At 33.5% G+C, this 22,854-nt stretch overlaps 3 protein-coding genes across 3 annotated transcripts; 1 reads left to right on the plus strand and 2 right to left on the minus strand.

The window, feature by feature from the left end:
• Window positions 1-9,135: 9,135 nt before the first annotated feature.
• On the minus strand, window positions 9,136-10,278 carry LOC110866731 (zinc finger MYM-type protein 1-like). The gene has a single exon (XM_022115876.1). It carries the CDS (start codon window positions 10,276-10,278, stop codon window positions 9,136-9,138), a length of 1,143 nt encoding a protein of 380 aa, XP_021971568.1.
• A 78-nt stretch (window positions 10,279-10,356) lies between these two features.
• Window positions 10,357-11,673, minus strand: LOC110866730 (zinc finger MYM-type protein 1-like). The gene has a single exon (XM_022115875.1). It carries the CDS (start codon window positions 11,671-11,673, stop codon window positions 10,357-10,359), a length of 1,317 nt encoding a protein of 438 aa, XP_021971567.1.
• A 5,562-nt stretch (window positions 11,674-17,235) lies between these two features.
• LOC110868164 lies at window positions 17,236-22,136 on the plus strand. Its single transcript, XM_022117268.2, has 6 exons — window positions 17,236-17,435; window positions 18,674-18,719; window positions 18,962-19,091; window positions 19,212-19,276; window positions 20,277-20,377; window positions 21,805-22,136. Exons 1-6 carry the CDS (start codon window positions 17,328-17,330, stop codon window positions 21,871-21,873), a joined length of 519 nt encoding a protein of 172 aa, XP_021972960.1. The 5' UTR covers window positions 17,236-17,327; the 3' UTR covers window positions 21,874-22,136.
• Window positions 22,137-22,854: the final 718 nt, after the last annotated feature.

A 22,854-nucleotide genomic window follows, 5' to 3' on the forward strand; every position in this document is an offset into this window, starting at 1 on the left:
TAGAACCAAAATTCATGAGAAATCATAACATGGTTAATGAGGATGATTTTTTTTTCATGTAATCTCATTTTAAGTGATTTTAAATCATGACGTTAAAGCCCTAAAATATGACTTGGCTTAAGGAATAAGCATGGGTCCATCATAAGTCATTCATTGACATTCGTGGAACTTATTCCAAATGTAATATTCAGACATAATTCATTTATCATTTAACAGACTATCAACTTGTATCTAAATTTTGTCACATATGGCCCACGGTCTTAGAAGAAATATGTTCATATATATATACTTAATAAGATTTCTATTAAATATGTCCCTAAAGTTTCTTATGATATCTGGACATTAAAGAAATCAAATAAAGTCTAACGTATATGTGATAGGTTCCCACGTCACGTAGCTCATTGAAACTTCTCTTGTAGCATTCTAGAGATATTAAAGATCAGTGGGAGCATTAAGTGTCTTAATAATAACTTGCAATAGTTGCAAGAGGTGGGGGAGTGAAAATTTTACATTACCTAAATTTGCACCTCTTACACAAGACACCGCTCCATCACGACACTGTTCTATCATAACTTGTCTCCTTAAAATCTAATGCTACTATTACAAAAGTTTCATTGTTCTTAATTGTGGGCACACTTAGATTTCTTACCTAAACTAATATAATCCTCAACAAGAGAAATCACAACGACTAACGTCATTAATTTGTTTTCTCTATTAGAATTTGTTGGTCGTTAAATATTGACCCTAAGCATGCTGAGTTCCTAAAGATTTCTAAGGTCAGTGGGAGCAGTCAAAGTCCTTATCATGACTTGTAAGGAATACAAGAGACGGGGGGAAGAGTGTCATTAAATTTCACTCCGAATTTAACTCCGATTACACCTCTTGTACACCATACTGCACCAACTCTTACAAACTTAGAATGAAAATGATAGCAACCTAACCAAGAGCTAATCCATAAAACTGAAACTTTTAAAACCCAATAATCAACTCAGGAGGTCATCTAGATTTAAAAACCTACTAACTTTGATGATTACGTAACCTCCCTAACTGAAGTTGAAATGGATTTTGGAAAAGTTTACTGATCCTATCTCTTCAAATTAAGCCATTAGTGTCAATCAATCTTCTAAATGGAATAAAACAGTTTTCTAATAAAACTGATTTTATGTGTTCAAATAACGTTTGGAATTTGATTGAATTACCTAAGAGTGTTCATAACTAAACCAAATCCTGATATAAGCGTTAAGACACTAAGAAGCATGATTGATTGTCAAAGGTTATACTTAGGAAGAGATAAATTATCAAAGATTTCTTTGAGGATCATCACTGTTCTAGTAGCTTATAATGGTTTAAAGCTACATTAGATGAACATTAAAAACAATTTTCCCTAACAAATGGCTGACACATTTACATGTTCATTAGATAACAACCTAAAGTTTCAAACTGAAGGTTAAAGAACACTTTATTTATAAGCCAATAATATCCATGTATGGGTTAATGCAAACATATTAATGTGATGAAAAGCTAACGTAATTATTTTCATCAACAACCAAGTGGATTAATGTACCTACCTCAAAATGAGTGGGAGCAACTAAGATAAACTTGCCTATATAGATGATATTCTTTTGACAAGTATATGTTACATAAGTCAAAGCATTGTTAACACAAACTTTGATATAATAGATCTCAGAGATGTCTCTTTTGTAATAGATATCATAACGTACCGAGATAGACCCAATGGGACATTAGTTTCGTTCCATAAGTTTAACATTAAATGGGTCCTTACATATGTAACAAACAATACTGCTCTCCTTTAAGAGGATAATATGATAAATGAGATTATTTTCCTTACGCTTCATTAATTAGAAGCCTTATGTAAGTTTAAGTCTATACTCGTTTAGATATTACTCACATTGCAACACACTAGATATGTCTAGATTAACGTGAAGCATCTAATGGAGTATTACAATATCTTTAAAAGAAACGAGAGGCTATAATTTGAAGAAGAAGTGAGAACTCAAACCAGTTTATTACTTTAACTTTGTGATATTCAAAGATTACAAAATGTAATTCTAGGTACATCTTTATGTTAGCAGACAAAACCTCTCTCATGGAGGAGTCATAATGCACTGATATTAACAACCTAAGTTATAACGACATAATATAATCACTAAATGTTGTTGGAAATTTATCAGTGGACTCATATGTTTATTAACTCCATATAATTAATGTTTTGAAGAATTAGTGTGATAAAGTCAGCTACCATGACTCCTTGAACAGTAACAGTTCAAGAGGTGCTGCATTAAATTTCGATACGCAATTAATTATTCGTTTATGAACGAATTGAGGAAACTAAGTTTTGTATCGAATACATTCATGATATGCTTAAGGATCCTATAACTGAAGGGCTATTACCCATAAGTCTTATTAGGAGAGCTCATAGACGGGTATTAATTAATGGTCGTGCGCAATTGCATATCGTACTATGAATGACTAATTATTAGTTAATTTTCCTCATCAGTTTGATTTTGTATGTCTCTAAGAATATGTCAAGCCGGCATAATGGCATATAGACAAATAAAGTTACAAATCAAACAAATGGCTTATGCGTATTTTGATCATAATGATTAGGTTTTAAATTAAGGCTATAGTATGATTAATGGGGGTCCTGAGTCGCATAATGATTCAACGGCTGTATTTCTCTGCTATAGTACTTGTTTAAAGCTAAAATGAGTGTTAACTCCTGATCAGGCTTATCTAACACTCATAGTAAATGATTACTCGGCTAAGTGGGAGAATGTAAGATTAAATATATTTATTCTATATTTAATCTAGTAGCCATTATAATCATTTACATTATATGGATCAAAATATATAACAATCCTATTAAATAATTAGTTGGTAATTGTTAATGGGCCTGATTACCTTTATTAACTAATTAGGGTTTCCTCCTGGGTGCATATATAAGGATACTTATGTAGAGGTTCTAGGGTTAGACATATAACCTAATTACTTTCATAACATCAATCGACCTCCTCTCCTAGCCGATTCCCCTTTATCGGTTTCTTATCATCACCATCATTAGATTGCACCCTAAGGAGGAACCAGATCAAGCTGACAATCATGTCAAACACTGTTGCTGCGTCTCCATCTGGATTCTCTGCTGGCTTGTACTGATGCAATCAAAGGTATGTTTTCATGTTTTCCATTATGTTTAAACAGAACTGAACCAACATATTTTATTTATAAAATCTGATGTCTAAGTTCTCTTGTAAGTTATATAGTTATTGCATAAAACACCCAGTTTAAAATGCAAGTAATTATATAAATACTTGTATAATTATATTTTGAGCCTTATGTTGAGTTTGCTTTACACATGTCCCTCTCTACAACTAAATTAGTGTATGCTGATTTACCCATTCCCATTCTCCCTGCTTTCCACGTTGCCTCCTTCGAAATCTGTTGTCACTTTTTTCTTGAAAATGCATAAAACAGACAAAACTCATATATTTAAAACAACGTGAAATCTATCATGTCCAACCAAGGAGAAAGAACAAGACGTATGAGCGAGAGAATCTTGTCGGTTCTCAAAATATGGTAACTCATTTTGAGTCACTCTCCGTCAAGACTCCGGTGATCAACCGGTAGTGCCGAGTCATGTGTGGTGCAGCCGGTGGAGTGGACGATCAAAGTGAGGCTAAAGATTAATACAAAGGGCCTTCGCTCGAAGAGGTTTTGAACTAGAGTGGAACACAACACAACGAGAGCGGTATTGAAAGGCGAAAGAGATGAGTGCATGAATTAGCGAACCAGAGGTGGAACTATATTTTGGTTTCCAGCCGGCCAAATTTCTAGTTTACCGAAGTTATCAGCCAGCCAAATTTCCAGTTAAACGAAGTTATGAACCACAAAGTTTCTTACAGTTGCCCCTCTGCTGGAAGAGTGGCGGTCCTGCCATTGTTATGAAGTCTATGAAATGATCAGCTAAGAAGAAAGAAAATGCAGAATAAATAAACTGGTCTGAATATTGTTGGCTTTTTAAAAAATGATCGTGACTCAATTATGCAAACCGACTCTTTTGTCTTTTATCTTTTAAGGACCTTATTAAATTAAAATTAAAATAAAATGTAGCAATCCAATGGTCAAACCTTCTAGAAGCTATATGTTGCCAACAAACATGAATTAAGTCAAAACCAGTTTGACTATCATAATCGATTAAGTTAAAGTCAAACCTTCTAAAGCTATATGTGAATCAAGTTAAATCTAGTTTGACTATGATAATCAATTAAGTCAAAGTCAAACATTCTTGAAGCTACGTTTTGTTTTCAAAACACGCTAACAAAGTACAAGTCAAACGTTCTAGGATCCTAAAATGCGCTAACAAGGTGCGCTAGTCAAATCTAATAAATTCTATTTAATAAAATAAAGTCTCTTTAAAAGCTAATAACATCTAATAACCATACATTAACTAGTTACATTGCATCAATCCTGTCTCACATAGCTCAAGCTTCACCATCTGATCCTCCACAAACCTCTGCATACACTCTGCCCAACCATTCGCATCAACAAGATTCACATACATCCTTTGAAACGCATACGCCATTTGATGGGTATTGGGATTCAAGTTACGTCTTGTTCCAGCCGAGTTCGAAGTTGGTCGAATGTGGTATGCCTATCTATGTAAAACACCACTCTAAAACCTTGCACATAGTACATGACAACCATCATTGTGTGTGCATTTTCTGGGTCAGGTTGCGAGTATTCGGGTTCGGGTGTATATGTATGACACGATTTTCGGGTTTGGGTTCGTCTAAAATTTTTGGGTCGGGTTGAACCCGCTAACATGACCCGTTTAGCAACCCTAAAAAAAGTCTTACTTCTTGTATGTAATCTGACTTGCGGCTGCGTCAACCCAAAATAATCTGATAAATGTTCCATGTCATTAAGATGCTTCCGCGTATTTGGTGTCCATTGCATAAGAAGCACTGCATTTCGCAAATCTTAAAAAAATGGACATTTGAAACTTGAATGACCCCTAAATTGAAATCCAAATTTCCTGCATTTATGTGATCATGCACTGTAGCAATGTTTTCACCGATCCTTGTTAACGCTTCTTGATAATATATGATTGAAGCAAGCCTCCTCGGGTGCAAAGGTACTAATGGTGGCGGTAGTGGTGGCTCGTCCACGTTACCATCGCCGGCGTTACCACCGCCCGCGTTACAACCGCCCGCGTTACCACCGTTACCACTGCCTTCCCTGTTGTTACCATGCTCCCCAAAGAACTTATTCATAAACTCTATATCTTCTGCGTTGAGTTGTGGAAAAAAATATCTTGTGATGGTGGTGGTTCTTATACTCCTCTAGGTTCTTCTGGTTCTTGTTCTCCATTATTATCTTCATCAGGGGGATTGATTTGCATTCAAGGCTCATTTAACTCATTAAACATAGTATCCCGTCAACCATCCATGATAAAAGAAAATGTAAAAGATATATATATATATATATATATATATATATATATATGATTAAAAAGAGTAAACACAAAAAGGGTTTTGAATGAAAATGACAAAAATAAAATATATTTGTAATCAGACCAAAATAACTATGAGTTAATGACTTTTTTTGGACAAAGTTAGTGGGTAGGACAAAAATGACAAAAAAAAAAAAACAAACTACAGGGACTAAAACGACGATTTACTACTTTTTTTCTCTTCCCTATCTTTTTCTTGTTATGCAAACAATTTTAGGAAAGCCCTAAAATTGCTCTCATTCTCACTTAGACTTACATGGTGTGGTCAAGACCCTCTTGATCACCATGACCCTCTACATTAGCACCATGTCATCTACTTATAATCCATCATCCAAAACTACTACCCTAAGGGTGTGGTCATGACTCAAACCACTATTATCTTATTTTTATTTATTTTTGTGAAAAGGAAAGGAAATATTGAATAAAGAAAGGAGGCCCATGGTTGCCATGGTTTAATCCATGGGAATCATGGTGGATGAGACAAGGGGGTGGTGTAACAATCCATTAATGGTACTACGTGCCGATTGATGACCTACCCTATAGCCTTAGTAAAATTGCTCTTAGGAGAGTTAAGACCAGAGATCCACTACAATCTTCACTTAGGAGTAAAATTGCTCTTAGGAGTTAAGACCTAACTGGCTATAAGCTGGTTAGCTAGCTATAATCAAATCAAAACTAGTAGAGTTCATTGAATACATGAGATTATGGGAAACAGAAATAAGGAGCATCCAACTCAGTAAGAATCGCAAGAACGACTTCTTGTATGTTAGATCTTCGATCGTGTTGCTCGAATCCAAACCACACCTTTTTTGCTTCTACAGTCACCCAGTTTCATTCTCTAGGGTTTCTTAGCCGTCATATTCCTTTTATAGGCTTTTTACGGTTTCAAAGTTGGTCCGACCCATATTTTCATTTAATAGGTATGACATGTACCTTTAATGGGTACGAACCGTACTCACATGTAGACATGGGGTCCACTATGGTTTTGGATTATATGGTAGTATTCATCTCTTTTGTCTTCTTCTGGTATAGGTCGTACTTTAGTTCCTGCTGTTTTATCCGGTTTCTCTGGTCTTTCCAACTACTCTTGTCCTTGAGAATCCTTCATTTAAACCTCATGCAAAACACCAAAATACAAACAAATAACCAATTCTAGGAGAATTTACAATAAACAACTATATATATGAGGATTTTCGACATTGAAATCTATCTTTTTTATAGAATATCACATACTATCTTATAAAATATATTTTTTACGAGGTTAAAATGCTTAAATTTAGTTGCTAATGGTTATTAAAGAAGGGGACATTTTGATATAATGGTTCACATATAAATATAAATATATAATAAACTTGTATTTAACCCTGCGTTGCCAGGTGGTAAAACGGTGTTACGTAGTAAGCAAGCGACAATCAAAACCGGTAAAAATCTTAAAGAAAACACACGAATTTGTACCGCAACGTGACGTAAAACACAGGCAAAGACAAACATGAACTTATATTGAGACCCGACATAAAGCATAGACAAACTCAAACTTATATCGACAAATATTATATAGTCGAGTGGGTCGACGTGTTTTTATTTTAACATTTTTACGGATTTTAGAAAGTGGGGGCAAAACCAGTATTGCGGGCACGGGTAGTAAGCAAACGACGACCAAACCGAGAAAATCGTAAAATAAAAACATGACGAAAATGATTTAGATTGCAAAGAAACCTGACCTGAAATATCTGAGATTGCAAAAAATAATTGAAATCACAAACCGATGAGATTGTGACATGTGGCGGTGCATATTAGCACCACCACACTATTTCTAAGATCCTACCACATTTGTTAATATATAGTAATAGAAACTTGTTGTGTGTGAAGGTTTAAAGAAGTGAGTAATGTGGGTTTTAAAAAGAAAACTAAAAGAGAAAAATCATTATAGCATTCACATCCAACTCCCTAAAAATATATATACATTCTACTAAAAAACAACTCCTATATCAATATATTTCCATTTAAAAAATACGTTTTCTCTCTCCTTTTTAATTAAATAATATTTTTATATCTTTATCATTACAATTTTCTCTATCATTCACTCACAACCACTTTCAATATATATTAAAAAATTATAGTGGGTGCACAGTGTCCCCTCAAATATACAGATGAACAGTAACATTTTCTCTTTTCTCCACTCACAACCACTTTTTATACTCCTTAAATTTTAAAAATCCCACACACAGATTTTGATTCCTAAGATGTGAATGTTCTTAGAAGACAAAAAGTAGTGTAGCCACTACAGTAAGCTTAAGTTGTGTTTTAGTATGTATTATTATAACTAGATTATCACCCGGGTAGAATCCGGGCTCGAGAAATTTATTTAGATAAATATTAACTGTATAAATAAAATAAAATACGAACAAAGTGCCATATTACAAAAAATAGTGACAAAGTGGAGATACAATTTGAAGATCGTCGAGTCACTTTGAAGATGCATATCCTTCAAGTTGCCAAAACCTTTCCTTAAGTAAATCGAGTCCCTTCTAACAAAAAGAACCAACCAAAAGGTATAGGTATGAAGGTAGTCTTATAATGTACAATTAAAATCATACAAAGAAAGTGACGTATTAACCTATATATAGATTACTTTCGTCCATCCATCAAAACTCATTTTTCTTTTTTAATCTCCATATTAATCAATGATGGGTACATAAGACGTCTAAATTTTTCATACATACTTGATACTTCTATTGCAAATGGTTTTAAATACACGTAATACTCCCCAACATGTATTCGTATTGCAATATTCACTACCATTTCGAACTTATCATAGGAACATAGGTGTTAAATAGTAACCAATCCCAACACAATTTCAAGTAAGACAAATGGTTTCAAGCTGACTAAGTTGATCATCATAGAAATGAATATGGCAGCCACATGTTTTGCTATGGTGGAAAGTCTTCCCCTTTATTTCCTAAAACATTGACATTTTAGGTGGGTTGTAAGTTATATTTGTCGACCAAAACCATACAGGGATTTTACTTGAGCAAGCTCATTTTGTCAAACTCTGCTTGAAGGGTCGAACTTTTCTACATCAACTGGCTCGCCCAGTTTAGCAAAAACAAGTTGCGAACTTACATAATACACAAACCAACCGCATAAAGTTATATTAGTTCTAAAATAAACCAAATCCGAGCTAGATTTTAAAAATGTTTCCCAGCCACACAAAGAGAACACACGATAATTTTTGTGACCTTGTGACTCAGCTGTGAAGTCATTCACATAACTATCTTGGTTGCCCCGCCAAGCCTCTAGAACATCTCATCTTTGATCATATTAAAACTCATCATCACAGCCTCCAAACATTATGTGCACTTATACAAAACGGAGACATCAAACCAGGGCCGTCTCAGAAAATCACAAAAATTTTTTTGGCCCTGTTCGAGATAAAAAATTTGGGCCCTATTCGCAAATCTTCATATAACATAAACTCATCAATCATTCAATCATATATATATAAATACTAAAAATTCATAATACTACGATAATTGTTATGAAATAGATAAAACAAATTAACAAAAATAGTGTAGCAAAAATGATCAAAGTATCGAACTTACTTGCTAAGCAAACAGTGTGGTTCTCCTAGCGTTTTTTGAAGCAAAGCTCTCGATCAACTCCTTGTAATCCATAGTATCTAATATTTCACTTTCAATAGATATTGTCGCCAACCCGTTTAGCCTTTCTTGTGACATTGTAGAACGTAAATAGGTCTTCAACAACTTCAACTTTGAGAAACTTCTTTCTGCCGATGCCACGGTTACCGGAATTGTCAACAACACTTTATATGCATTTATAGAATAAGGATAAGTAGTACTGCGTTGGAAGATATAGTCTAAAACGTCAAAAGGGTTGTCAATGTGTCTCGGTAAAAATGTAGTAATCAACTTCAACTCCGTACACAATTCTTTAGCATCAATATCGGATTCTCCTTCATATTTCAATGCATCTTCAAGGCGATAACAACACTCCTTAAGCTTGGCTTCATCAAGAGTCTTCAACTTTTTAGGAAACAAAAACCCAAATATTTTTTCGAATTTTTGGTATTGTTCAAATCTTGTTTCAAGTGAAAAAATAGCTTGATCAACAATACTTAAAAAATAATTTACTCTAAAATCCTCCTCGGGTGAAAATGTTACTTCTTCTACACTTGACGATTCATCAAATTGTTTTTTCCTATATATCACACGTTTTTGACGAAATTCCGCATTAACACCTATTTCATTTGTAATTTCTCTAGCTTCATCAAGTGCCTTAGAGAACCCCACTTCTCTATAATTCTTAAAGAATTTAATTAATTTGTCCACTTCATCAATAGCAACATCAAGAACAACATCTTTTGCTTGCAACCGTTTGCTCACCACATTCACCTTTGATAATAATTCAAACCAAATGACAATTTGTGCCAAAAATTCAAAATCACCAAGTTCATACTCTTCTATTGATTTAGCTTCACTTATGATTTTAGCATCTCTATCCGTCCCCCTAACTTCTCGCAAAGCTTTTCTTACATCTCCAAGTTGAGTTCTTATAGGCTTAATACTATCTATACGACTTTCCCAACGAGTTGTAGACAATGATTTAAGAGTTAATCCTTTAACATTGTCTTTCAAAATTTGCCACCTATTAATAGAATGGGCAAAGATAGTATATAACCGTTGTATTGTTCCAAAAAATTCCTTAGACTTAGTAATTGTGTTAGCCATGTCACACAATGCTAGATTTAGACTATGACAACCACAAGCACTATAGAAAGCTCTAGGATTTTTTTCTAAAAATCTAGTTTAAACTCCTTTGTTTTTTCCTCTCATGTTTGCCCCATTATCGTAGCCTTGACCACGCATATCACCAATATCAAGATCAAGCGACTCTAATTCCTTACATGTTACTTCAAAAAGTCCTAAACCCGTGGTATCATCAACAACCAAAAAACCTAAAAAGGATTCCTCAATGATCACAGAACTAGAGTTAAAATTCACATACCTCACAATTATGGACATTTGCTCTTGGTGACTTGTATCAGGCGTGCAATCGAGGATGATGGAGTAATACTTTGCTTGCTTAACTTTCTTGATGATTTCGGTTCTAACTTTATCCCCTAATAATTGTATCAACTCGTTTTGAATATTGTGGCTAAGAAAGTGTACATGGCACTCTTCATTCAAAACTCGGCGCACATGTTCTTTCATAATCGGGTGAAACTCTTCCAACATCTCAACCAAACCCAAAAAGTTTCCATTTCCTTTTTGATACAACTTCTCATTTGACCCACGAAACGCTAAGCCATATTTTGCAAAAAACTTCACAAGTGCAATAATCCTTAAGATGACTTGTTTCCAATAATCTTTTTCTTTTCTAAAGTGCTCATATGCCCCTTTGTCAATTGTTTCTTTGCGTTTCAACCTTTGCCGCAATTCAAACCATTCATTCATATTCTTGAAATGTTCTAAACCAACTTCATGTTTTTTAAGTCTACCACTGGCATGTCTCCAATCGTTATAACCTTCATCATCCAACCCACCTTTCGGATGCCGCGTTCTAAAAACTTTACAACAAAAACAATAGAGTTTGTCAAGTTTTTTCGAATACACTAGCCATTCTCTATCGCACGTTTCCATATTTGATAAAATTCTAGTGTACATGGTATTAGAAAAATGTCTTCCAAATTTATCCACGGGGCCCTTAACATCCATATCTCTTTTTGGACCTTTCGTAACCAACTCTTTAATCATGTCATTACTAAGCCCACCCCAATTTCTAGGATCAAAAATATCAATATCCGGAACCAGATTAACATCATCTTCATCTACGATATCATTAACATTATCTTCACCTACGTTCATGTTGTCTTCACCTACGGTCACATTGTCTTCGCCCACATTACCTTCTTCACCTACGGTCACATTGTCTTCGCCCACATTAGCCTCTTGACCCACATTATCGTCACCCAAGCTAGAACTAGAATTTTGAGTTTCTTTTGAAAAAAACTTGTTTATTCGGTTTTGTTTTACGTCGTCCGCCTTTCTTTTCTCTTCCTCTAGCTTCCTCTTCTTACGTTTTTGATGGCCGGATGGGTATTTGTATTTAGGAACGGGAGGCATAATTTCTAAATATTAACAAAAAAACATTCATTCAATATTTCAATCACATTCACAAGACATCACTTAACAAAAAATATACATTCATTCATTATTAACAAATAGCATTCATGATTCATTCAATATTTCAATCAAAAAAACGAAAACAAAAAGAAAAAAAAAACATATGAAATCAAAATCGAAAGGGCCGGCTAAGCCCATGTGCAAACTAACAGCAAACTAACATTAACATACAGCAAACTAACATACAGCAAACTAACATTCATGGTTCAAGATTTCAAGAAATTAGAATTTCCATCTAGAATTTTAATTTGCTTTTTCTGATTTTGCAGGTTTAGTTCCTTTTCGGTTTTCCATTTGTGTTGCGAGTTGTTATGGGTAATGCTTCTGTCTTGTTTAATAGATTTATGATGAATATTCAGATCATTACAGTTTTTATACATATATATAGCATGTTTATTCTAACAGCAAACTAACATACAGCAATATATATTAACTGTTAGCATGCCTCCGATTGAAAACATATGAAATCAAAAACGAATCAACGACTGATATTAAGTTATTAACATACCTCTGATATAAAAAAATATTGCAATTGAAATCACAGCCGGTCAGCGTCTCAGCGATTCAGCGTTGCGTCTTTTTGTTTCCCAGTTCTTTGGTCTTTTTGTTTCCCAGTTCCCTCGTCCCCTCATATCAGGCCTTATTGTTTGTAATTGGTTATTGGGCCTATTTCAAAATTGAATCACTACAACCGTATGGGCTTTAGTATACAACATGTGAAACTGATCTAGTAATTGGGCTATTATATACAGGAATTTTAGTTTTTTTTTGGGCCCCATGCTGGTTTGGGCCCTGTGCACAGGCCCATCCTGCACATGGGCTTAGCCGGCCCTGCATCAAACATGACAAAAATAGCAAGGGATGTAAGGGTAACATGTACCCTTAGTATCAGCCACTTACAGTGATATTCGTATGAGACACGGACATGAAAGAATCTACAAACTCACTGTTTTTTCAGCAGCAAAACATTTTCAATAGCAAAACTGTTATTAAATATATATATATATATATATATATATATATATATATATATATATATATATTTGGCTAGAATCTTTATTGTTATCGTTTAAAACAGAGACGATTACAGAGTAATGGCAGGTAGACGAGCAACAAGTTGCGCCGCTACCCCCTTCTGAATAGCAAACCCTACCCTGCTAAACACAAAATTCTGCCCCTTAACATGCGCGGTGTTACTGCTTACCACTTGCTGAACCCGCTTGAGGAACCGCACCGCGTCAGGGGCGAGAACGCCAAAGGTATCGAAAGCGAACGGGACAATCCAGTTTTCAGCAGCAAAACATTTTAACCTCAACCTTTGAACATGCATAAACTTCAAATCCTTGATTCAAGGCTTCCGATGCTGTTTCTTATACCCAGTTTCTACTACGTGCACATGTATCATACATACAAAGTTATATCAAAACATGCTTCATAAACTTAGCCTATATCTAAATTATATCAAAATCATATTCCAGATGATGATTTTGTTCAAAGAAAATTATCAAAATAGACCATTTTTCCTAGAGAACATTATATCTATATTGTGAATTTACAATATGTGTTTAATTTCACGTATTATTAGATACTATTATATGAACACATACTTTACAAAGCAAATCACCAAAATTATATAGAAAAAGATAAAATAACTTATGAAGGTAATGCATACTAGCTAATTACTTGCAGAATGTAGTTAGAGCAAATATCATTTCATTTTGTTTACTTTTAACTCGTTTAAACATTTTTTCATCCTCATAGCTAAGAAGACCAAAACCATGGGTTCATATCTTATCCGAGCTCAAAATGTCACAATTACGAAGCAATAACATATGTTATCAAAGGTGTAGAAAACCAACATAAAATCACAACCTGATGTATATACGCTGTCTTTTTTTTTTTTTTTAATCTTTTACCTGGTTTTTTAAGGTTTTGTCTCAAATCTAAAAGAAAAAAAGCGGTTATATATCAACCCGGATTGTGGTTGGATCGGGTTAGGCCAAAACGGGGCTTCATTGATAAAAAAGGGCTTCATTAGAAACAAATTAACGGTCTCATTGGTCTAGTTCTTCTCAATGTCGTTTGATCACTCAATTAGTTATCAATTTGAGCTAGTTTATCTTCTGAATCAACGGTAAATTCAATTCAGTGAAACCTCACTCTAATACCAATTGTTGGATCCGATAGTGTGTGTAGTGTGTAGTGTGTGATAAAACAGGATAAATCAAATTGAATATTTAATCAAACAATGTAAACAAACACATCAATCTAATATAACTGGATTTGGGAATGATTGCAAATGTTTCATATTGAAATCATATTATGTAATATAATCACAAGGTACAATAGCATTCCCCTTCACTAGGCGAACACTCTCTCACTAAGTTTTTCTGCCTTTTAACTCTTAATATTACCTACAACAATGAATTGGCTAAACTATATATAGGAGAAGTGAACTGCTGGTGACGTCACCAGAAAAACGACCCCTAAGACCATCCACATTCATAACCCAACTCAACCCAACCTTTAATAAAAAACTAATTTCTCTGTCTTTCATTTACACAACCCAACCTTTCATACCCATTAACAACCCAACCTAAACCAACTTTTTTAAATAAATATTTATTTTATATTAAAAATGTGTTTTTTTTAACAAAGTCTGTTTTTAATAAAATTTATATAGGGATGTTCACAAAATTATTTTAAGAAATACTCTGTAATTAGTTTTTCTTATCTTTCTATACTAATAAACAAAAATCCTTTTTGAACACGTGTCATTCTCTGGTAATTTCTCACCCTTTAATTTTTATTTATCTCTTTTATAAAATAATAATAATAATAATAATAATAATAATATTAAACATCAATTTAACTAAATCCATTTATCTCTTTTGTTTTCATAATTTGAAATTGATTTCTTTTTTAACTCTAAAGTTTCAATCTTTGCAAATTTAAATCTAAAGTTTCAATCTTTGGTTTTTTAACCTCTTTGATTAATTTGGTTTTTCACTTCTAATTTCAAAAGTTTTCATCTTTTGCAATTTAACACCTTTAATTTTTTTTACTTTCAACTCAAAGCTTTTCAATTTTTGCAATTTAATCTCAAGATTTTTTTTACTCAACTTTAGTCTGTTATATATACTTTTCATCTTGCATAAGTTCTTCGTTTAACGTGTCGTTCTAAATTTCCGAGTTAACACACCGTAACGTGTATGTGGGGTTCAACGGTTTTCATCTATTTTTTTCCTGTTTGAAATGTACGTCGCAGCGCGTCTATTTTTCCCCGTTTGATAGGTCTGTCGCAACGTGCGAGTCAGAGATCGACTTAGTTATTTTTTTCTTGGTTTTACACACAGGCTCGTGATCATGTGAGAAACATTTGCTTTTCATCTAACATGATATACAACTAATGAATCTCCGCCGCGAAAGAAACCACTTTGGGGACACATGTCGCTTTATGAGGTGTTATCAATTAAAATTTATAGAAGAGATTTTGATGATAAAGATAACTGATAACCGTATATTAATTATTAAAATTAAAAGATTTTGATGATAATAATAATAAGGATAAATGATAACCATATATTAATTAATAAAATTAAAACTATATATTAACGTTTTTATTATTTATAAAGATAAAAATAGTTTTAATTGTTTATATAAAAGTTTATAATCTTTATTTATTATCTAATAGCCGATAGGTGATGAAACTGATGACGAACCGGACTCAGTTAAGAATTATTTCCAAATTCCAATCAATCACAAGTAGTTCAAAAAGAGCAAAAAAAATATTTATTGCTAATTCCTCTGCTACTACTATATTAACCTAATCAAATATGAAAGTAAAACTATAACATCATACATGAAAATTAAAAAGATAACATTTTTTTTCTCTTAACATTTTCTTTTACTTTTTCCGCTTATTAATAACTATTTAATTGAAAATTTAATCGATTTAACCATGCGTAATACTTAAGTTTCTAACCTATTAATAAATAAATAAAAGAGTAAATTACGTTTTTGGCCCCTGTGGTTATATCACTTTTATTATATTAGCCCAAAATAAGAATTTTTAACATATCTGCCCCCACAGTCTCTATAACTAACCATTTTGGCCCCTAAGTCTAGAGATCATGGGGGTCAAAATGGTTAGTTATAGAGACCATGGGGACCAAAATGGTTAGAGTTAGGGGCCAAAATGGTTAGTTATAAAGACCATGGGGGCAGATATGTTAAAAATTTTTATTTTGGACTAATATAGTAAAAGTGATATAACCATAGGAGCCAAAAACGTAATTTACTATAAATAAAAAATAAAGTAAAAATGTTAACTTGTGTAATACACAAGTTTCTAACTTAACAATAAATAAGTAAAAAACAAAGTAAAATGTTACAATACATCAAAGTTCATTTTTTTTTTCAAAAACATATCTTGACGACCGTATGTGTTAAAAAATTATATTATATTTAATCAACCCGTGTAATACACGTGTTTATTTAACCCATGCAGTACACGTTTTTAAAGATGTAATTTTTTTATAAAGTCATATTTATTCAACCCGTGTAATACAAGGGGTTGTAACCTAGTGGTAGCAAGGGGTCGAACCACGAAGAGTATGTGGTTTGTGTGTGGATTCGATTGAATTAAAACAATTGTCACGTTTTATGAAGCTTGCTAGAATATCTTTATGTTTTTTGTTTAATTGAGAGATGTGAGTTTAAACTAAGTGAATTGATTAACAACTAATGATTAACGCTTACGAGAAAATTGATTACTAGAACAATAATAAGAAAAAGGAATCACACTCGGTTTCGGTAATTGTTAACTTAGGATTTCTACAAGTTTTAGATTCAACTCAAATGCATATGATTAGCGGATTTAGTGTACCGTGACTTAGGTGCTAATAACTATCAACGTTCCGTTCTATGTAATTTTTTTATAATTAATGTAAGATTAATTATAAAAAGTTATTTAAGTAATTAAATTGATAGGGGGAATTAGTAGTTAATAAAAAAAGGTGCACCAATCATGTTTGGACAAGTGGATATGATTTTGGGTCATGACCTAGGTTGCTCCAACAACCTGGTCGTTGGTTTCATTTTCTTTTTTTAACTTTAGTAGAACCAATAATACTTTAACAAGTGGCAACCCAACTACACAAAGGTCACTAATGGGGATAGTCTAACAACTCATGAAAAAGGTGTAACCGCCAGTAGTTGACTCAACTGATGGATTGTTAAACTGTTACATTAAACTAATGCTTTTGCTATATATTGAAAGAACAACTGGATTCTATAGAACAACTAGTTTGATCAACTCTTCTATAAATCGAGCACTTCTATCTAGTCTTTGACTTATTAACCTAATAATAATAATTCACAAAGTATGGGTGACCTTTTGCCAACAAATTTACCTTGTGACCCTGCTTTCTAACAATGACAAAAAAAAAAAAAAAAAAAAAAAAAAAAAAAAAAAAAAAAAAAGAACCTAAATTGTGTAAACAATATCATAAAATTTCACCTTGTTCCCGGGTACTCATAGAGTCAAATATCCTCTCCACCCTCCGACGGCGCAACCGTCATCAACCGCCGTGATGGACGGCCATGCAACTCCGTCGAAGAACCCTAACGGCGCTTCAAAGTTCCTCCTTGATCTCCCCTCCAAAGGCCTCTTCTCTTCCCCCGTCATTTCTTCCAATTTGGTATTTCTTTATAAACCCTAATTTTCCCAATCTTTTTCTTTTTCTTAATAAAATCTTGATTCAATCGGTCTTTTTATAACTTCTCGAAGATGTAAATTGCGTATTGAACTTAGGATTTGACCAATGACGTTAGGGTAAATTGTAAGTGTGTTGTTGAATTAGGGTTTGTTGAGTACGGTTTTTGGTGTTAATTCTGCTGAAATTGGTGGATTACTAAGTTTTTCGTCGATAAAGATTGAATTTGATGAAATGTAACTTTGGTGTTTTGTAATTAGGGTTTGTTAATTACGATTTTTGGTGTTAATTCTGCTGAAATTGTTAGATTGTTAGGTTTTTGGTTGAAAAGGATTGAATTTAATGAAATGTAACTCAATCTTGTTAAATTAAGGTTTGTTGATTTTGTTTTCGGTGTTAATTCCGCTGAAATTGTTGGATTGTTCGGTTTTTGCTTGGAAAGGATTGAATTTAATGAAATGTAACTCAATGTTGTTAAATTAGGGTTTGTTGATTATGATTTTTGGTGTTAATTCTGCTGAAATTGTTGGATTGTTAGGGTTTTTTTTTTTTTTTTTTTTTTTTTTTTTTTTTTTTGTAACGGATTGAACTTGATGGAATGTAAGTATGTAGCTATCGTCAGGTGCCATGTGTTAATCCTGCCTTAATTGGTATATCGTTAGGTGCTTGTTTGGAAATGGTTGAATTTGATGAAATGTAAGTCTGTGCTCTTCCGTTAAGGTTTGTTGATTACGATTGTCATTGCTAATTTTTGCTAATCTTGGTAGATTATTAAGTTTTTTCTTTGACACGATTGAATTTTATGAAACGTAAATGTTTTTCACTTAGGGTTTGTTAATGATGTTTGTCGTTGATAATCCTGCTTCAATTATAGTAGATTATTTAGTTTTTGGTTGATAAGGAATTAAGGATTGAATTCGATGAAATGTAACTCTATGCTCTTTAACTAGGGTTTGTTATCACATTTGTCGTTTCTATGTCTGCTTCAATTGGTGGATCATTAAGTTTACGTTTGACAAGGATTGAACTTCATTGGCTTTTGCAAATTATAGATCTATCATTTTAAACTTGTGATTAGTCATAAACACCTTCCAAATTGATAGTGATACACCACAATGTAACACGTGTATAGAGATAAAACTCGTTGAATACGTTACAAAGAGTGCGTTTTTTCATCTTTGATATGATTTATTTTTGTGGTTGTAATACACGTGATTACGCAGGGTGGAATGCGGGTCTATGTTACTGATCACGACACATCACCTCCAGGTCAGCCTCAACAATCTATCCTTCAACGTTACCATATTCAAACGACACAATAAAGACTCTCATTTCATTTATTATGTTAACATTGCAAATTTTCTATACACGTTTACATCACGGTTGACGGTGATCATCTGTAATATTCGAAAAGTTGTATACTTGTATAGTAAATATGATAATAATGGTAAAGGAATATCGAAGGTGGTGTGCTCACCTATAAGAGTTGACTCGATGTTTTTTTTTCTCAGAAAGTCAACATATAAAGACTGATCAAGTGAACATACTGATTAGATCCCTTCTGCTTAAGCAACAGCAGAAGGGTGGACCAAATTCAAAGGGGACAAAGAGTGTAGGAACAAACGAGAACTCAAGAAAGAGGTATTTAATACTTGTTATACCTACTTTTTTGTTTTAACGTTTAGACATATGCTTTTAAGGTGTTCAGTGTTTATTGATTCTTGTTTACTATTCATCAATGTATTATTGTTTGATCTATAGGGCCCCGGAAAGAGCGACGGATGGTAGGGCTTCTGCTAAGAGGGCGGCATCATCTACCCAAAACGGTATCTGCCAAGATTAGATCTGCAGTGCAGTTATATGATTGTAGCTTAGAGATGGGAAAATGGGTGGGTTGGGTAATGAGACAAAACGGGTTCGGGTCAAAATGAGTAGCTTTATAAGGTGTGGGTCAAAACTGGTTCAGTGTTTAGTTTGGTTTAGAGATGGGATCGGTATAGTACACGTACCGAAAATACAGGTACCGAATCTGAACAAATTGGGTACTGAATATTGTACCGAATATTATGGTATGGTACTGGCACCGGTACCGATATTTTGGTACGGTACTCGCTTTGGTACCACTTTGTTTTTTTTTCTAATTTTTCGAGCACTTGTACGGGTACCAAATAGGCAAAACCAGTACGAGTACCAATACTGCATGGGTACGAAATAATGTAAAGTTGGTACGAGTAGTAATACAATACGGGTACCAAATAGGTAAAGTTGATACGAGTACCATAATACCATAATATGAACCAATCACATAATACAAATTAGTACTATATAAAATTTGGTACTAGTACCCTTTTTTACCATACTGATACCGAAATCAATAAATATGGGTACCGATACATGTACTGAATATCCAAAATTGGTACGGGTACGATATGGGTACATGTACTATGGGTATTTGGGAAAAAAATCTCATCCTTGGTCTGGTTGAGCTGAACTACATTTTACGAAAAAAAGATGATTTTTTTTTCAAATAATTAGGGTTAGTAATATCTTCTATGAAGTTGTATACATTAACATCATACTTTGAGTGGTTTGTGAGTTGTGACATGCTTGACCTGTTTTCCTCAAGCTAGATTTCACTTTACCCATTTGACTCATTAATTGGAGTTGACCCATTCACAAGTAAATGGGTTGAATTTGCCACCTCTACTTTAAATCCTTTTATACCGTGGCAAAAAAATTCATTATGACGCGTTTAGTGACATGGTTAATTGGTTATAATTACTTGCATTTTTTAACCATCTAGTGACATGTTTTTTCATCATGTAGAGGGTTCAAAATCAAAATTACCTGAAAATCTCCAAAGTTTGACCGTTGAGAGACTTCGTGCACTTTTGAAGGATAGAGGTCTTTCTGTAAGAGGGAAGAAGGTATGTAACTTGTGTTACATAACATTGTTGAATATTTAGGTTTATTATTGCATTAGATAATCACATATACAAAACTGCGATAGATGATTTAGTTAAAGGTCGGAAAATAACTTTGACCTTTGATTACGCATGAGTAAAAATATTCTAATCTACTAAGTTCATGAATTACACACAGACAAGGGCGGATGTACCTTATGAGAAGGGGTAGCCTCCGCTACCCCTTGGCGCTCCGGCGGTAGTGTAAATTTTGGAAAAATTTGACATTTTTTTAACGTTTTTTCGATTTCGTTGCCCCTTTCTTTTAAGACATTACCCCTATGAAGGTTTTCTAGATCCGCCACTGCACACAGACACACACACACATATATACGTATATAGGGTTAGGTTCATTTATGAACAACCGCCATGATAGTAAACTGGTGGAGAGTTCAAATGAGAAGAAATTACAAATTAAGAATAAAAAGAATAAAGGATACAAAGGTAATTTGAACAAATCATTTAATGAGTCCATCCTTTATTTATGTTATTCAAATTAATGAACCCTAATTATTTAATGAGTCATGCTATAAAATAGTTTTGCACCTTACACAATAAAACAATCATGCACATGATCCCACATGTTCAACATTTCCTACACCATAAAAACAACGTTTCCTACACCATAAAGACAATGTTTTGGTGTAAGGTACAAAATGTGTAGGACCTCAACACTTTAAAAAAAGTTGCGACTCATAATAAAATATGTGTAGGATACAGAACTTTTAAATACTTTTGTCACTTCTAATAAAATTGGTGTATTAATGGTGGTGAAGGAGAAAATTATGGTGGCATTAATAAGACTTGAGTAACCCTTTATAACATTTATTAATATTCTACATCAAAATGTCTATTCTACCCTTATTAATTAAAACATTAATTAAAAGTAGATAAAAATTATATCTTGATTCACAACCATTGATCAAAAAAATATAGGGCCTAGATTAATTTTTTCCTTCTTTTTACAAGAAGATTCTTCTCAAATGAACCTCCCCCAAACTGTATGAACTAATCCTAGCCCTTGATTATCAATACACAAGTGTAAATCAATGGCCAAGATTTGATGATGAAAATACACTAGTGTTTTTTACGATTTGATGATACAAATCAATGGCCAGGATTTGTTCACTCAGTTCACAAATATACTAGTGTTCACTCCAGAACCCCACCATATATATATGTGTGTGTATATGGTAAAAATATAGATTATTGAACATCAATAAATTCTCATTACAGTCAATATATGTATATATTTTGTTTCAAATTAGAAAAACAAAAACCCCAAGTTTAAACTTGGTTCATGGATTGGTTTTTGGTTATATTATCTTCCATTTTTCATTTTTATCACGATGTTCGCCCATAACTGATCTATATGGGGTTTGTGGTGATAGGATGAACTGATTGGACGGTTGAGATCTACTACTGTTTCAGCAAGCTCATCTGGAGCCAACCCCTTGTAAGGTCCTGCCATTAATGTATGTTGTAAGAGCACCCTTAGACTATTAATGGTCCCAAATTGCTATATAGGCTTTTGGCTGCATCAGTGAAATGGGTTGTCACTGAACTGTTATTTAATTAGAATATTTGTGCATGTGGATTCTGAATTTGTATCCTACTGCTGCTACCTACCTGCACATGGGTCTGTACTGTTCTTTTTGTAATGCATCTGGGTAATACAGTTATTTGATTCTTGTTTATTGAATATTACATTTCGCCTTGTTAATCCGCGTGCTTATATGAAGCATTTTTTTTTAACATGAGCTCGACAAACTTCTCTGAAGGAATGTTGGCCCGACCCGACCCAACCCAACACATAAGGGGGTTTTAAAACAGGAGACGGTGGTTTGATTGACTCGTCGGTACTTTTTGGGGAGGTATAGTATGTGGGGTGACTCAAGTACATGTATTGAAACTACTATACAGTATAATAACTAGGGCCGGCAATTTATGACATGATCCAAAACAATCAGCTTTTGGGTTATATTTAAATCGTATAAAAACTGGTGGCGCTTTGGTTAACATGTTTTAAACGTCTAGTTAAGCAGGTTGATCCGTCAACTTTTTTAATTAAGCAATTTGACCCAACCAACCATGCCGGCCAATTTTTTTTACCACTTATCAATCTGATTACCATGTTTGGATTGATTATTACTCATCAACCCTTTCGAAATGATTTAATAAATGGATTTTTTTTGAGCGGCTTAAATTACATCGAATCCGTCTTCGGTGGGACTCGCACCCTTTACCTCAAGGGGAGCAACCACTAACCTGACTCGATAGGGCATTGTATTTTAAAGGAACATCAAGATATTCCTTGGTCAATTTTTTTAGGCTAAATTTTAAGGGAAAGATGGATGCATAATTGGGTTACCAATAAAGTAGCTTTAATGTAGTTGAGCTAAATATAAAAATAGTTTGAACATGTGTCACTTACACATATG

This window comes from Helianthus annuus, chromosome 4 (genome assembly GCF_002127325.2).
Source record: "Helianthus annuus cultivar XRQ/B chromosome 4, HanXRQr2.0-SUNRISE, whole genome shotgun sequence".
NCBI classification, from domain to species: domain Eukaryota; kingdom Viridiplantae; phylum Streptophyta; class Magnoliopsida; order Asterales; family Asteraceae; genus Helianthus; species Helianthus annuus.